We start from the raw sequence: 17,805 nt of genomic DNA on the forward strand, positions 1-17,805 counted from the left end.
TCCTGTGTGGGTTCCAAGGATGACAGTAGGTGGTAGGCTTGGCAATAGATGCCTTTACTCATGGAGTCATCTCATTGACTCCTGTGTTAGGACAAAAAGTCTCACTACGTAGCACAGGCTAGCTTTGAGCTTGGGATGTTCCTCCCATGGCTTCCCAAGTGCTAGCATTACAGGCCTGTGCCATCACACTTACCTAAAAACAGACTTTTGATGGGGTGTTGTCTGTAGGCTTAAATAATAATAATAATAATAACCCACAGTAACAAAAATAAAATAATAAAGCCTAGCCTTACTTTTCCAGTTTCTATAGCTCTGACTCCTATAAGCCTGAACTAGTCTCTAAGACACTGAATGCACTTAAAAGTGGTTTATATAGAAGCCGAAAATACCCCATACAGTATAATGAAATGGACTACCAGCTCCACCCCATTCAAATGAGACCATACAGAAAGAAAAGCAAATCCACACCAGGAAACAAAACTGAAGTCAGTGTTCACAGCCCACAGGAAGAATTCATGTACTCTACCATTTCAGAGGCTTTTGTTTAACAAATGTCCACAAACCACACACAGATGGGCATTTCATTTTCTAGAGGATACAGAGGCAAAGTGGCACAAAGAGACCAGGCTTTAGCATGACAGTAATTACACTTGCTAATTGTGTGCCAGGTGCCAAGGTAAGAACTCAGCCTCTGTGTGAATTGTATCTGTCTCACTCACTCTGTAAGACCCCAGGAGAGGATCTAAGAGTGTTGGGTGGTACACGGAGGCCAGGCATGGAGCACCCAGAGAACATGTCAGAGCGACAGGCAGCCCCCGGCCTTCCCCATTTGTAGGTGTGGTTATACATTTGGTTTTGAATAGGTGAACACAGAGGCTCCTTGAGTTCAAGGAAGTATCTAGTAAACTAGCTGTACTAAGAAGTGGGCTGGGAGAACTCCAACCTGAGCTGTATCCTGGACCAATTCCTTACCCAAACGTAACTACAGTTATGATCTCTAATAACACAAATCATTTTATCTATTGCTTTTCCTGGGGCTGGGGGCAGCATCTCACTTTAGAGCCCAAACTGGCCTTGAACTCTCCAGCCTACTGCCTCAGTTTCTCAAATGCTAGGAATATAGGCATGTGCCGTTATCTATGGCCTAGTTTTGATTTTTACATACATGGAGTGTTAAACTTTTTGTCTGTCATCATTCATTCATCATTCTGTGAATCTTACCTCTATGTGTGTGTGTGTGTTCTCATTTTTTTTTTCTATTCTATTGTTTGATTTTAAAACAATCCAACCATTCTATTATTCATAGGTACCTGAAGACATTCTAATCTGTGGCTATTTAAAAATAAATTGGAATTCTCGTCCACATACCTAGGTATATGCATACCATGGACTAGTACCTAGAGAAACTGTGAGTCATAAGACACGGGTATGCTGCCAGCTTTTCAAGCTGGTTATACAGACTGCATTCCCACTTCCAGCCCCTCCGCGTAGGAAGACAACAGTCGCTCCCAGATTCTCCACCGCTCAGGACTCTATTTTTGCCATCCTGTGGGCTGGTACTGCATTTTGACTCTAATCTGCATTCCTCTGATAACAGGCCTGTGGAGCACCTTCCCTAAGCTTGTTGCTTGCACATCCTCTTCTTGGCACGGCTAGTCACATCTCTGTTCTTCTAGTAGGGTTACTTATATTCTTCGGATATGAGAACTGTCAGCATAAACTATACACATACGTGTATCTGTATATATGTCTCTTGTTATATCTTAAATATGTTCACCAAAAGTAAGTCCATGTTAATGGTATTTGGAGGTAGGGCTCTGAGAAATTAGGATTAGATGCTCACATTCTTTCTTACATCTGGGAACTATCATCTTTTCAGCCATGGGAGAGGGCATAAGGTGTTGTCTCTGTGGTTTTAATTAGTATTTCTCTAATGGTTAATTATGCTGTCTTTTCATTTCCTTAATAGGCTACGTTCTTTTGTGAAGTGTCTGTTCAAACCTTTTGCTCTTTTATAATTTTACTTATTACCTTATTAGGAAGTACAGTAATTTTTGATATATTCTAGATAAAAGTTCATTGTTAGATATACATTTTGAGAATATTTTCTTCTAATCTTAGCTTTGCCTTTTTATTTCTTTAATAAATTTGAAAAGCTAAGTTTTGGGGTTTTGTTTTATTTTGTTTTGACATTTTGACAAAATCGATATATTGGTTGTCTTAGTTAGGGTTACTATTGCTGTGATGGCACACCATGAGCAAAAGCAACTTAGGAGGGAAAGGGTTTATTTCACTCACAGTTCCATATTCAGTTCATCATCAAAAGTAACGAGAGCAGAAACTCATGCAGAGCAAGAACCTGGAGGCAGGAGTTGTTGCAGAGGCCATGGAGGAGCGCTGCTCACCAGCTTGCTCTTCAAGTCTTGCTCAGCCTGCTTTCTTCTAGAACCCAGGACCAACAGCCTAGGGATAGAACCATCTATCATGGGCTGGGCCCTCCCCCATCAATCACTAACTAAGAAAAGCCCTGTGGGCTTACCTACAGCCCATCTTACAAAGGCATTTTCTCAACTGCATCCTTTTGATAATTTTATTCATATAACTGAGTTTGTTATTACATATTGGTATTTTTTCTTCTATTAAAAAGTCTGAAATATTGTTCTCCTTTCTAGAAAACCTATGCCTACTCCAAGATCAAGACTTTTTACTGTTTACTTCTGTGCAGTTTTAGTTTTACACTTTTTGTTTGTTTGTTTGTTTGTTTTTAAGACAGGGTTTCTCTGTGTAGCCTTGGCTGTCTTGGAACTCACTACATAGACCACTGGTTTGGAATTCACAGAGATCCACCACTTTCCTCTGCCTCTTGAATGCTGGGATTAAAAGGCATGAGCCACAATGTCTGACTTTACACTAACTTTATTTTGTTTTGTTTTCTGAGACAGGGTTTCTCTGTGTAGCCTTGACTGTCCTGGACTCGCTCTGCAGACCAGGCTGTCCTCAAGCCCGCAGAGATCCTCCTGCCTCTGCCTCCCCAAATACTGGGATAAAGACATGGACCACCGTGCCATACTTACACTAACTTCCTATATTTAGGATCAAACAGATTAAAATGCACTCTTACTGATTCATGAGTTGTTGAGTTCAACCTCACTACAGCTGATGAGAGACTATTCTCTGACCATTATATGACTTCAGTGATAGCGGCTGACTCTTGTTAGAGACTGTATGTGTCTTCTCAACCCAAAATTTGTATTTGAGACTCTAACCCCTATGGTGACATGAGATCACGGCTAGAGCTCTTGTAATGGCACTGATGCCCTTGTAAGGAGAGTCAGCATTTGCCTTCTCCCCCCTTCCTCCTTCCTTGTCTATCTGTCTCCATCCCTGCTCTGTTCCCACTATGAGAGGATGTAAGAGAAGAGAGCTATCCACAGACCAGGAAGCGGCCCATATCGTGAGAACACATAAATCTGTACTTGAGTTTCTACTTCCCTCTCACCAGCAGAGATGCCTGCTATTTAAGGCACTAGTCCTACAGGGTTCTAGTGTAGCAACCTAAGCTAAGACAACTGCATGTATTTTCATTGTCAACACTCTACTGTCTTGATGACTACATCACAAGCCTTAAGCTCACATGAAGACCTCTAGCAATAGTCACTACCAAGAGACAACATGGCCTTCAAAAACTACTACATGAGCATAACAAAACTGTAGAGTGAAATGCAAAATAGAAAAAGAAATCAGTTGTCTTTACACACTTGCACTGAACAATCAAAATAAACTTATCGTAAAAAAATAACATTCAAAACTTAGAATACCTAAGACTAATCTGGATAGAAGGTCTATAAACTGAAAACCACCAAACACTACTTTGAAAAATTAAGAAATAAGTAGAATATATGACATCGACAGGTTTAAAGGGTTAATATTACTAACATGCCAGTTCTCCCCAAACTGACCTACAGACTAAAGCAATCCTAATCAAAATTCTAACAGGTAACTAGGTGGTAGTTATACATGCCTCCAGCACTCTGGAGGCAGAAGCAGGAGGATCGCTGTGAGTCCAAGGCCAGCCTGGTCTACAGAGTAAGTTTTAGGACAATCAGAGGTACACACAGAAATTCTGTCTTAAAAAACGTGTGTGTGTGTGTGTGTGTGTGTGTGTGTATATATGATATATGAATCAGGATATTTTGGGAGCAGAATTGGCAAGCTGCCTATAAAAGTAGATGTACCATGAACCTTAAGAGTGAAAATAACTTTGAAAAAGAGCAAAGTTAGATGGTTAACACACCAGAACTCAAGATTCACCAGAAGTATCGAAATCAAAGCAACAAGAAATTTACATAAAAATAAATCAAGGGTACAGAATATATGAAGTTGCTGAAAGACAATTAAATGGAAAGAAGACTTCCCCACAAACAAGGCATCTACATACAAACAGCAGTTCAAAATGCATTGCAGATGCAAATAATAAACGTAAAACTATATCACTCCCACAGAAAAACACAGCAGGGACTCTGTGTCCTTGGGCACACTAACATACTAACAGCGTCATGTGCAAGGGGAGACATATGAACTACAGAGCATCAAAGAAACAACCTGCTCTTCGAGATGCTAAGACAATGAGAGGAAACAATGCACAGGTGAGGAGAAGCAAGCACAGAGCATGTACTCCCGGAAAGACTGGGATCTAGAGCACACAGAGATCTTACAAAATTAAGAAAAGAACACAAAGAAGGATTCTCAGCATCATGGTCCTGAGGAGAGGCCAGTCACCTGAGCTACACAGCACCCGCTCTCCGCTTCCAACTACAGCTTTTCAAAGTCTGCCATTTCTTACCCAAGCAAAACCATAGCAGCAACAGGGAGGGTTAGTATGTGCTCATTTTAAAATTCTAACACGAACATTGATAGTTATATGTAGATTTACCTGTGCCAACAGCATTTCACAAGGGTAAGCCAGACTCTGCGGTAAGCTAAGACCAGGAAACTGAGACATACAAAGATTATGTAGCTTGCCTAAATTCATGTATTAGTAAGTTCCAAAAATAGAATTTCAAGTCAGGCAGTTGGCTCTGCAATTGCCACTCAGTTTCAGTTAGTATTAACCGTGTAATATATCTCATTTGATAAATGTCTGCATTTTTGAAAGTCTGGGATAAAATAAGTGGATTCTTAATTATAAAAAGAATGAATGAGCTGGGCATGGTGACACACATTTTTAATCCTAGCTTTCAGAGCCAGAGGCAGGCAGAACTCTATGAGTTTGAGCCCTGCCTCATCTACATATTAAGGTCCAGGCCAACCACAGATACACAAAGAGACTTTTAAAATAGTATTTTAAAAAAGGGCTGTGAGCTGGGTGGTGGTGGCATATAACTTTAATCCCAGAACTCAGGATGCAGAGGTAGGTGGATCTCTGAGTTTGAGGCCAGCCTGGTCTAAAGAGCAAGTTTCAGGACAGCTGGGACTACTGAAAACTCTGTTTCAAAACCCACCTTAACCGCAGCCTCCCCCCGCCAAAAAAAAAAAAAAAAAAAAAAAAAGGCTATAAAGATGGCTCAGCCCTTGTTGCGCTCCTAAAAGAGCCAGTACCCACATCAGGTGGCTCACAACTGCATATAACGCAGCTACAACGATCCAACTCCCCCTTCTAGCCCCCATGGGCACCCACACACGGCAGACGGACTCACATAAACACACATAAATAAAAATAAATTTTTTAAAAAGTAATGAGATGAAAATAAAATTCTCTACAGAATACCTTCACATTCGTTTTTAGAAGTTATTTCTGACCTTTCATCTTGACGTCTAGGGAAACACTGACAACAACATTTTCTGAAATACTACACAGCTACTGAAAATGTTGGGGGAGTGGGCGGTAATAGTTCAGTGGTGGAGCACTTGCCACAGTCAGAATGGCAACAAAACCGTCAACACTATTTCAATCTTTATTTTCATGTGTATGAGTTTTTCCCTGAAGGTATGTATGTATGTAGTGTACCATCTGTGTGTAGTGCTGGCAGAGGCCAGAAGGGGCACTGGATTCCCCGGGAGGGAGTTACAAAGGGTTGTGAGCTGCCATATGGGTGCTGGGAATCCAACCCAGGCCCTCTTTAAGAACAGCCAGTGCTGCTTATCTCTCTAGGCCCTACATGGATATATCTAGATATGGAAAGGTCACATGATGAGCTAAATTTAAAAAGGAGTGATAAAGATAGCATGCATAGTATATTCCTAAATCCATTTTTAAAGTCTTATCTTTATAGTAAACACATTCTGGTTTTGGTTTTCAAGTATGTAGTCATGGTCAACGTTTCTCAATATGAAGTATGAACTAGCCTCTAACTTGAGGTCTATCTCAGTCACTCAAATTCTGGGATTACAGGCATACACAACTACACCCAGCTGTCATAAACAACATTTAAACATGCTTACGGGGTGGCAGGATTACTGGTGATGTCCTCTTTTTTCTTTAAGCCTTTTTCATAACCTGAATTTAATTTTTTTTAATGTTTTTCACCAGGCTGAAGAGATGGCTCAGCAGTTAAGAGCCCTGGCTGCAATTTCAAAGGGCCAGGTTCCATTCTGAGGATCTACACAGCAGCGAACAACTCCCTGTTACTCCAGTCACAGGATGATCTGATACCCTCTTCTGGCCTCCTCTGGCACCTGAATGCAACTGGTAAATACACATACATGCAGGCAAAACACCCATGCACATAAAAATAATTTTTTAAAAAAGTTTTAATGTTTTTCACAACTTAAAGACTTATATTTCAACTGCCTTTTACAAATGGAAAAAAATATAGCTATCCTAACTTATTTAAAGCATAATTAATCAGAGAGTTTAACAAAGTATTTTATTTGTACTAAGAGCTAAATAGTTACAGCTGGATGATTCCTTTACTTACTTTGTAACATTGAAATTATTTTATTTAAATTATTCTCTACGCCATAAAAACAATTATATTAGTAGAGAAATGTTTTAACTATTGATCCTGTCTTGTAAATATGAAAGCAGCAGGGCGAAATACCACATTTCAGAAATAACCTAAATAACTTGTTACTCTAAATTTGATCGTGCTCTGAATTTCTTATGTGTGTTATTTTCTCCAAAAAGTATATTGCTTAAAAAAGCTATTTCCCATCTGGATAGTTGCAAACAGCAACAGGAGACCGCAATCTTATCTAATGTTCTTGGAGTTTAAGCATCCATCATGCATTTGCCTGTTCTCAGATACATAAGGCCCTGCGCCTATTTCTCTGTCTCTAGAAAGAAAACCAGCACATGTAAGAAATGGGCATTTCCTCTAACAGTATGTAACATTCTGGAGAAAAAAAAAAGAGCAGCCAGAATAAACAGAATAGACCAGAAATCTAAAAACGCAGCCAGTCCTATCATAAGCCAAGGACACCATTACATAAGTCACTGTTCACAAAGAAGAGGCTTTAAGAAGGATAAACAGTTGTTGACCACCTGTACTTATAAATATTATGAGAAAATCATTTTAAAATAGACCAACAACATGCTTCTTCTGTGATGTGACAGAACATGTTTTACACTCTCCAGGTTGCTGCAAGTGTTTTCTAAAGTAGGTAAACAGAAAACAAATAAGGGAAAGGCTAGCTCAAATCTAGGTCATAGTACAACATATGTATAACCAAGTAGATTAAGTAAAATGTTCACATTTTAGTGAAATAGTTTTTAGTTTATAGTTCAAAGCAGAAAGATAATGAAAGAATTTTAAAATATAGCTTCAGAGACCAGAGAGTTAGCTCAACAGTTAAGAGCACTTGCTGCTCTTGCAAGTTCAGTTCCCAGAACCCATATCAAAAGGCTCACAAGTGCCTGTAACTGTGGTTAGGTCACCAGGAGCTAGGTCACCTCTGAGGTCTGGTCTCTGCAGGCACCTACATTCATATGCACTTACTTACATATAGGCACAAACACATAATTTTTATATAAGACACCCATACCCAGAGAGAGGAGGGGGTAAGGGAGTAAAGGGAAGGAGGGCGGTGGTGGGGAAGGAAGGGAAGGGGAAGAAGAGGAAAGAAAAGAGAGAGGAAGTTTCAAAATGGGTTCTGAAATCACCTTCCTTTTAAGCCATTTAGATCACCAGACCCTAGCTTTTCAACTTCACTCCTATGCTAGTGACCCTATGTTCTACAGTTCTCAATATCAAAACTGACAGCTCATTTTTTTCACTGCCCGTTATGCTTTCAAGTCCCTTCTTAAATAAACCTAGATCCACAATGTAAGCTGTAACTAGTTGGGCACAGTGCCATCTATCTATAATTTCACCTTCTTGGGAGGCGGAAGAACTGAGTACGAGACCAACCTGAGGTATATAGGAAGACTTGTATTTCAAAAACAAAACATGTAAACTCTAACGACATTCTTGTATCTATCTTCAAATCTACTACCCTTTCTACTAAACTTTTAGCAAAAGTTTAACTGTGGTTTAACTTAACATTGCTTACTCCAAAAAGTTTCTAATATTGGTCTCATCTCCATTGCAGGGAGCAGACATGCCAGTTCCCAGCCAGTAACCACGCTTTCCTTACTAAGGAAATCCTGATTTTACTCAGGAAATTACACACCTGCTAAAATGCTATACTTCCCGGGCTCCCTAGCAGCAGGGGTCTATGACATTAAAATTTTAAATTCTGATGAGTACCCCCCCCCGTGACTCACACCAGGTGCTCAATAACAATGTGAATAATAAAAACATATCACCATTTACACTGAAGATGCTGCTTGTGTGTCTACACACGCCTGGAGGGAAGAAGTGGGCTGCTGCGGTGTCTGACCAGCCTTACTTCCTGTCTCACTTGTTAAAATATGAGCAAGCACCTGCCCCCATGCTTCTGTCACCACAGGGCCACCTGCAGCCATGCCCCTCCCACTAAGAGGGACTGTGGCCCTCCATACTGCCAGTCAAAATAACCTCTTTCCTCCTTGAGCTATTCTTCCAGGCATCCATAATCCCTACATCTGCCTCTGCTCTATGACAATGTCTGATTCTGACTAAGTAGATCGTTCACCTTTATAAAGCAAATGCCCACATACAGAATTACTACCCAAACATTTACGAGCCTGAGAGCAGTGGTAGTGCAGGGGAGGACTGGGATGGTTGTTTACATCAAATGTCTACAGGCCAATCTTCAACAAATTGAAATTAAAGAATAAAAAGAAATAAGAGTTATGGACTAGAGCCAGAGCTCAGTGGCAGAGAACATCTACCATGCCCTAAGTTCAATGTCCAATATCGAAAAAAAAAAAAGACTATGATAACATGGTTAAAAGACTTTTCAATAGTAAATATTTCATAGTTATGAGATTTTTTTCATATGTCCTGAGGCCTCCTTAACAATTCTCCTGGAGTACTTACTAAAATAGAAGCTATAAAAATCACAGCACCCACAAGTACCTAGAAGTGCTTGCAAGGAAAAGTTACACAAACAGTTATTAGCAAGGGCCAAACAAAGTGTGGAGAACACCTCTCCCTGGGGAGTGTGACAGGTCCATCAGCTACCCCTCCTCCTTCGAAAAGACAACTCAAAGGTTCTTACCCACGTTTACATCTAGTGTAACTGTAAATCTATCCAGGCTGGTATAAAACAGGATGAAGAAAGACAGGCTATGAATTGTGATTTTTAAAGACCCAATGAATTAAAAGTATGCATTCTTTAATGTTAATATTTCGATTAACTTTAAGAAAATAAATGTCATGTTAATATGTACACTGTACCTTTCTCAGGCATTCATATTCCTCACGAAGTTCTCCGGGTTTGCTTAATTTGATTGGTGCTCTGAATATAAACTCTGGAGGAAAAGGAAAATCCTTTTTAATAGTTTTGTAGGAAGGAACCATGACAATGTCCTACCACTGACTGCCACATTACAAATCACATAAAAAATTATGGTTATCCTTTTTTTTTAAATAGAGTGTCTCACATGGCTATCCTGGAACTCATTATGTAGACCAGGCTGGCTTTGGATATGCAGAGATCTGCCTGCCTCTGCCTCCCTAGCACTGGGATTAGAGGCTTGTATTTTCATGCCTGGCTCAAATTACGGTTATCTTAATTTGAATATTAATAGTCATTAATTAATTTAATCAATACTTACTAAAGTTTATAAATAAGGACTATTCTAAGCACTAGAACATGAACATATACAGTCCTTGTGCCATGGAATTACAATCTTGTGGAAAAGCAGAAAATAAGTAAACAAGCAAGAATATATTATGAGTAGTGATAGTAAATTAATGTAGGGTGGAAGAGAAAGTATATTTTATATAGAGTGGTCAGGAAAGAGCTCGATGATAAATATGCCAAAAGGCCAAAGAAAATTGTATTTAAAGCCCGTGTCACATATCACATGCACACATACAAGCCTGCACACATACGCATGCACGCACACTCACACACGTGTGTGTGTGTGTGTATATATATATATATATATATATTTTTTTTTTTCCAGCATGTAACCTACTTTCTTTAACCTTCAAAGCCTTCAGTGGCGCTCACAAGACTATGGAAGAAAGTTACTACTTCCCAACACTTTTTTCAAGGTGCTCAATTAACTGATCATCTTTTCAAAATTACTACACTGCTCGACCTTTGGCTAATTAACCACAAAACAGAAACCATATACATTAAAATTTGTATACTGTTTTCTCATCTAAAATTCTATCTTCTCTCCTTTCTGTATATATTCCTAAATCAAAGACATAAGGTCTATAAGTTGCATAAAGTATATTGCAGTTATGTAAATGGACAATAAAAATAACAATCTAGAACAGGAATAAAAGGTATCTCATATAGCATCAAACACAGTGGTACATGCCTGTTAATTCCAAAAGCAGGACTGCTATAAATTCAAGAATAGCCTAGACTACAGAGCAAGAATCTAGGTCTGAAAAGGGTGGAGAAGTACACACTTATTTAGTTTCTACCTATAGCAATAATTTTACAATTTATGGATAACTTTACTTCCCAATATCGGTTCTAGAAAAACTAAGTTCCTCAAAGCCTTTGTCCTTTTTCAGTTGTCTCAAATATTTTCAAAAGAAAGAATACTGAAGGATAAAGGACATACTTAGAAACAGTAGGCCATATAAAGATACAGAAACAGGGACTTAAAAGTTCTCCCACATATTAACAAAACACTCCACCCTCAGTTTTGGAAGACAAATAATCTATCACCTTCACCCACTTCAACTCCTGGTGATTATCTCTGTCATATCCCAAAGCACACTCTACTTAGAAGCAAACCCATTCAAAGCAAAGAAAAACTCATTTTTAAAAGTACCTGGGTTCAGTTCTCAGAACCCACACAGTGGCTCACAGCTATCTGTAACTCCAGTTCAGGGATCCAACCCTGTGTTCCGACCTCCACAGACACCAGTCATGCATGTTACATGCATAAATACCTGCAGACCAACACTCATGACAGAAAATAAACCTTTTCTAAGAGGTACTTTGGATGCACATACTGAAAAGCTATCACAAGTAAGCTCCTTCACGCATCACTCAGAACTTCCACAGAAACATTAGCGTAGGCAGTACACCCACGCTACACCTTCGGTAGACTACTGTGGTCTAAATGGTCTGGTTACCGCAGCACCATGAATGCATGGCAAAGCTGGAAGAAAAACTTTAATAGGACTATAAAGAGAGCTTCCAAAATTAAGGCCAATCACGACCCCCTACTACAAAAAGCACTGCAGCGGTGCCCTCCTGACAAACTCTTCCTGTTCCAAGTCAAATGTCAACTGACACAGCCTGAAGGACTGACTTCAGGCTGACCTGTGGGAGATGGCCTTGAGTGTTAACTGATGCAGGAGGGTCCAGTCCAGGAGGGAAGCACCACTCCCTGACCGCATACAGAAGCTAAGCATGAATTTGTACTTGAGCCAGCAAGCAGCAGCATTTCTCCATGGCTTCTGCTTCAAGTTGCTGCTTGAGTTCTTGCCTTCACCTCTCGTTACAGGTTAACCTGTAGGCTTTTGAAATAATTCTCTCTACCTTAACTTGTTTGGGCCAGTATTTTATCACAAGGACAGAAAGGAAACTATTTTTACTTACTTATCCTTAAACATAAAATACTCATTAAAAAGGTAATAGTCATGAACCTGTATGAATATACAACATAGCGAACAAGTAAAATTTTAAGGAGAAATTATGTAAAATTATAAATGTTAAATTTAAATATGAAATTTAATATACCACAATTAAAAATACACATTGGGCAAACCAAAAATGTTAGTGAAAATATGCAATCAAAGATTATATTTAATCATATTTATGTGTATCAACCCAATGAATAAAGTATGTATTGCTTAAAAGAAAACAAGAAGCAATTAAGATATTCATATTTTACTATATTTCCAAGATACTCCAGTTTCAAAGAACCCATACAGTAAAGACTTTCATCTTTAACACTGGCTGCCATTTTCCAAGTTGAGCTTTCTAGCTATGCGAGTGCCAGCTGTTACCCAATATGCTCTCTCATGGAATTTCTTTTCTGATTAAATTGCAAATGTAGATTTCTGTTTATTACAACTTTAGCTCTTTCTATTTTTCATATAGTACTCTGAAATAAACAGTAAACCAGGAGCTAGTAAAACCAAGAAGAAAAAGAGAAAGATTAAAAAAAAAAGAAAAAGAAAGGACCTAAATGCAAGTCTGAACTGGGCTTCAATCTGCAGTGACTGTTAACACTACAATAACTACTATTACACATATGCTCCTTTACACGGCCACTTGCTTATTCACAGGCCAAACTGCTGGCAAGTGAATGTTGAGCCAAAAATGAGTATGTTTTTTTAACAGATAATAAACCAACTTCCTAAAAGTACACTGGGTTCTAGTCCCACCAGCTCAGCATGAAGCTGCCGTCTGTTCAGCACACCTCAGTGTTGGCAACACTGACATTTCCTATAGATATTTCATGAGGAACACTGAGGACTTCCCACAAGGCTACAGTAGTCACATCCCCTTTGAGATCTGGTTCCTGCATTGCTTACAGAAGCTCATCTTCCTGTTAAAGCCCCCTGCATAAGTCACACCATATGAAAAGCAGCTTCTCCTGTCTATCCTTTATGTGGGCTCTGCTTATGATGGGTGTTCTTGCATAGTCTATTACTCAATTTGTCTTTCCTTTCCCTTTCCCTTTCCCTTTCCCTTTCCCTTTCCCTTTCCCTTTCCCTTTCCCTTTCCCTTTCCCTTTCCCTTCCCTTCCCTTTCCTTTCCTTGTTCCTTTCCTTTCCCTTCCTCTTTCCTTCCCTTTCTTCCATGATGGGCTCTTGGTCAGGAACTCAGAGATCCACCTGCCTCGGCTTCCCAAGCGCTGGGATTAGGACTAAAGGTGTGCACTGCTATGCCTAGCCTCAAACTGTTCTTTTATGGCTTCTGCATTTTGATTCCTATTTGAAAGACCTTGGGACCAAAATATAATCAACTCTATCATAGTTCCTTCTGATACAAACCATAACAATCTTCTCAGGTTCACTTTTAAAAATTATGTATTTTTGAGGCACAACATAACAATCTTATCCGGGCTTATAAATAAGACTACTATCCAACACAAGAGAATAAAAACACTTTGGTAACAGCAGGGTAGAAATAACAGCTTAGGTAATTCTGTCTAAAACAGCTCTTGCTGGCTATTTAGCACTTAGTGAATTCTATTATTCTGTATAACTAGTATATACTAACTTCAAAAATGAATAAACTTTTCAAGTCTCAAGAGTAAATATCTTTATTTTGTAAATAATAAATTTAAAATTGGTTCCTAGGCAATAATCAGAGCCTCAGATCTTAGGATCAATTCCCTCTTCTATATAATCAGAATAATAGTAAATATAATTCTACTTAATGGTATTATCCACTATAGGCTATAAAGATCAAATGAGTATAAGGAGAGCTAAAAGAATTTATAAATTATTTCAAAGTAGCATACAATTTATTAAACATAAGATTATAGCTGATATTAGTGGTGCGATGCTTTTTAAAATAATTTGCTTTTATTTGCAAGTTAAATTTACAAAAAAAAAAAAAAACACAGATCTGGCTGTTTTATATGTATATTCCACAAAAGGCTAAATTCACTTTGGCGTAGTCATTAAGAAAGTCAGATAAGGCTAAGCAGGAACTCAGCAAATGCTGAGTGAACCCTGCGAGCGTGCAAAAGACATAATATCAGGTTTAAACACTTGCTCTGACAATGAAATGAAAGTATTTTAAAACACCAAAGGTTCTCTTTGCCCCAGTCTCCTCATGTATCAAATACAAATCAAAACACTGGCCACGCTATTTCATAGGCAATTAGACCACAATTATTAAGATCTGGCTTTTATCTTCCTATGCCTATGACTTGTTTGAAATCAGAAGAGTAGGGTGCCATCATATATTTACTAACATTAGAACTGACATAAATCATCTTAATATCGAGTTAGAATAACGTGATTTTGCTTTAAAAATCTAAAATGCTAAACCAAGCATGTCAGCCCTTGCCTGTAATCTTAACATTCGAAAGGGTAAGACAGGAGAAACTTGGGTCTGAGGCCAGCCTGGGTTACATAATAAAACCCTACAATAATAATAAGAAGAAGAAGAAATAATCACCATCTCTATATTTTTTTAAAAGTACTGTAGAGAGATGGGGAAGGAAGGAAGGAAGGAAGGAAGGAAGGAAGGAAGGAAGGAAGGAAGGAAGGAAAGAAGGAAGGAAGGAAGGAAGGAAGGTATTATAAAGAGGTCTTTGTGCACATTCAGCCCCGCAGAAGCCAGGAAAATTGAAACATGCAGGCTTGTTTCTTCAAAGGAAGATTTTACTTGTTCTCTTGGAATGTTGAGAAAGGATGCAGTTTATAACCTGGTGATCCTTTGCTGTCTTTTGAGACAGGCTCTGCCCATATCTCCCAAAATTTCTGTTTTTACTTATCCCAGACCCTTTCCTCCTCAATCTTGAGTATTGCTTCTAGGCTATAAACCCATCTTTATCTGACGATGTCATTTGTGCATACTAACAGCTTAAGTGACTCCCGTGTTACCTTAGGGCCAGGCCAATCCTGACACCCACAGCCATTATGTTTATCTCAGTCATTCTCTCTAGACCCTAAATCTTGGGCACTATCTCTGAGTCAATAGTACCTATCTCTGTGGAAGAAGCCAGACAGATGTACTTCGTAAAGAATTTCAATGTAAACAAGTCTTGCGTTCTGTTATACTCATGGGACTGTGTTAACTGTTATCAGAAAACTTTTTCCAAAATCATGCTGTGCTTAAATCTAGCTAAAATAAAGCAACTGGTGTCAGATTCTCAAAGTTTGTAGACTGTAACTGGGTCAAACTTGGAGAGTCTGAGGCAATCTCAGCTCAGTGGGGCTGAACTGAGTCTCAGTCTTCCCTCACCTGGACCATTTCCATGGCAGCTGTGAGGACTGCAGGGAACCCCACAAAGGATAATGCTATTTTAAAAACTAGTTACCTCACAGAACAGCATAACAAAATTACAAGTAGTGTTAGCGTTAGCAGTCAACAAAGAATCCTTGCACTCGACACATCAGTGTAGCATATCCCTGTAACCACAGTACTCAGGAAACGGAAGGAGAAGGATCTTTGTGATTTCCAGTCCAGCCCAAATTACATACAGAGTTCAAGGTCAGCCTGGGCTATGCAATAAGATGCTGTCTCAAAAGTACAAAATGAAAGCTTTTCAATAGAAACATGTAAGACACTGCAGATTTAACTGCCTGTCATAAAGGCTCGCCTAACAAGTTAACCTCCGGCTGACGCCTTGAACTTGGATTTCAGGTAGTCTCCCACCCTCCCTGACTTACTGGTAAGAATGGTTTGTCACAGCTCCTCACTGATTCTAGAAACACCTGCTTACTTGCTGAGTACAAAATCTTGGTACTTGCTTGGCAGAAAGTCTATGTGATCCACTCATGATAAGAGATCTAGGCAGTAAGCCTCCATCAAGTTCCGTGGCTGGCAACATTGACACACTGCTCTACTTTCTTTGCTGGGGAAATAATACACATCTTGCGTGTCTCCACAGAGAGAAACTTAGGAAGCCTGAACCTAATTTCCTCCAGACTGTGTCCTACAAAAAGTGTTTCCTGTTTATTTTGCTCAGTATTATTTCACTGCCCTAGATCATAGCTATGAGCTCAAATACATGCTGAATCCTATAAGTGCTCCTAGTGAGTAACTAAGGTTGTGGGTGGTGTGAGCACACGCACACACAGAGTACAGCCCAGGCTAACCTTGAGATCTTCCTGCCTCAGCCTTCTGAATGCTAGTGTTATAAATGTAGATTACTAAATGCCTGGCTTTAAAAATTCTTTAAGTCCCAGTTTATATCTGAGAAATAATAGCAATAGACACATCCATGGTTGTTGATTCAGTATCAACTTTTAATTCACTCTTGTTCCCTAGGCAATATTCCTCTAAATTCTGTTAAACTTCACTACAGTTCAGTCTTATAGGTGAAATGCTATTTGGCTTAGAGTAGTTATAACATCAAAACAATGCCTCTAAAACTCTATGAAGTGTGCTATTTAAATTTGCCTGGATAAATATAAAGAAAACGGACAGGACAATGCGAAGGCCAAAAAAGCAAAATCTCCCCTTTTAAATCTTTCATTACTGTTTACTAACTTATGAGGTGGGGTATGGGGGAGGACATGTGGGCTACTACGTGCCTGCAGGGGTTAAAGGACAACCTGTGGAGTCAGCACTCTTTCCACCATGAGGATCGCAGGGACTAAGGTCAAGTGATCAGGGCTGACAGTATGCACCTTGCCTGCTGACCCATCTTGCTGGTCCAAAAGCTGCTCTTTCAAATCATTCTTTCACAGTTGAATGTAGACTTGTAGTGGCCACAAAACATTGCCAGTTAGTATGAACCATTCCACTCCAGGATTTGTGAGATGGTTTGCATCTGCTGATGTGAGATTTTACATAATCTTTCCACATTCCCTAATCTGCTTAGAATTATATGTCAGCTTCTACCACCCCTAAAGAGGAACCTGAAGTTGAAAATGCCAGCAACACTATTATAAACAGAGGAACAAGATGTCCAAGCCAACAGGAAAAGCAATACAACCCTCTCTTATAAAGAGTAGTTAGTTAAACACACACACACACACACACACACACACACTACCAATCCCATGGGGCTTTGTTGCTTAGTTGTTTAAAGATGTCTATCTAGAAAAGCATCTACCAACTGTTCAATGACTCCCAAATGCTTCAGTCGCACAAGAAGAACCAATCACACTTCCTTCCTTTACAGCTTTGGATGCATGAGACCACAGAATATCCCCATTCATAAAGGAATCCAGGAGCTGACAGAATTTCCTGATGCCTGCCCTCTGACTCTGACTATTGTGCATACCAGGAAGAGAAACTCCCAAGGGACAAGATTTCTTCAGGATGATACATACCTGTGTGTCAGTGACCTACACACAGGACTTACTTCAGTCTAATGTAAACTCTAAGAACAGAAAAACACCCTCAAAGGTCCTTTTCAAAAGGGATCCTCTCAGGCAGGGTGACTGGGGACTTGTTAATAAAAACAAATCAACTAGCAGGCAGACATTTTGCTACTTGCACCAAGCCCAGCGTCACTACCAAAACATCCACACTCAGTGCAGTACTTTTAAAATTTTTATTTACTATGTACGGGTGTTTTGTCTGCATGTATATCCGTGTACCAAGCTGGTACCTGTGGATGCCAGAAGAGGGCACTGGAGTTACAGATAGTCATGAGCTGCCAAG

General features: G+C 39.4%; 1 protein-coding gene across 1 annotated transcript in view; it reads right to left on the reverse strand.

The window, feature by feature from the left end:
* The window catches only part of Rnf169 (ring finger protein 169), a 57,738-nt gene that overhangs the window by 21,969 nt on the left and 17,964 nt on the right, over window positions 1-17,805 (reverse strand). Inside the window, exon 2 of the mRNA XM_021658988.2 lies at window positions 9,762-9,835. Coding sequence (XP_021514663.2) covers window positions 9,762-9,835 — 74 coding nt within the window. The remainder of the gene's footprint in view (window positions 1-9,761; window positions 9,836-17,805) is intronic.

The sequence above is a fragment of the Meriones unguiculatus genome, chromosome 14, assembly GCF_030254825.1.
Source record: "Meriones unguiculatus strain TT.TT164.6M chromosome 14, Bangor_MerUng_6.1, whole genome shotgun sequence".
NCBI lineage: Eukaryota > Metazoa > Chordata > Mammalia > Rodentia > Muridae > Meriones > Meriones unguiculatus.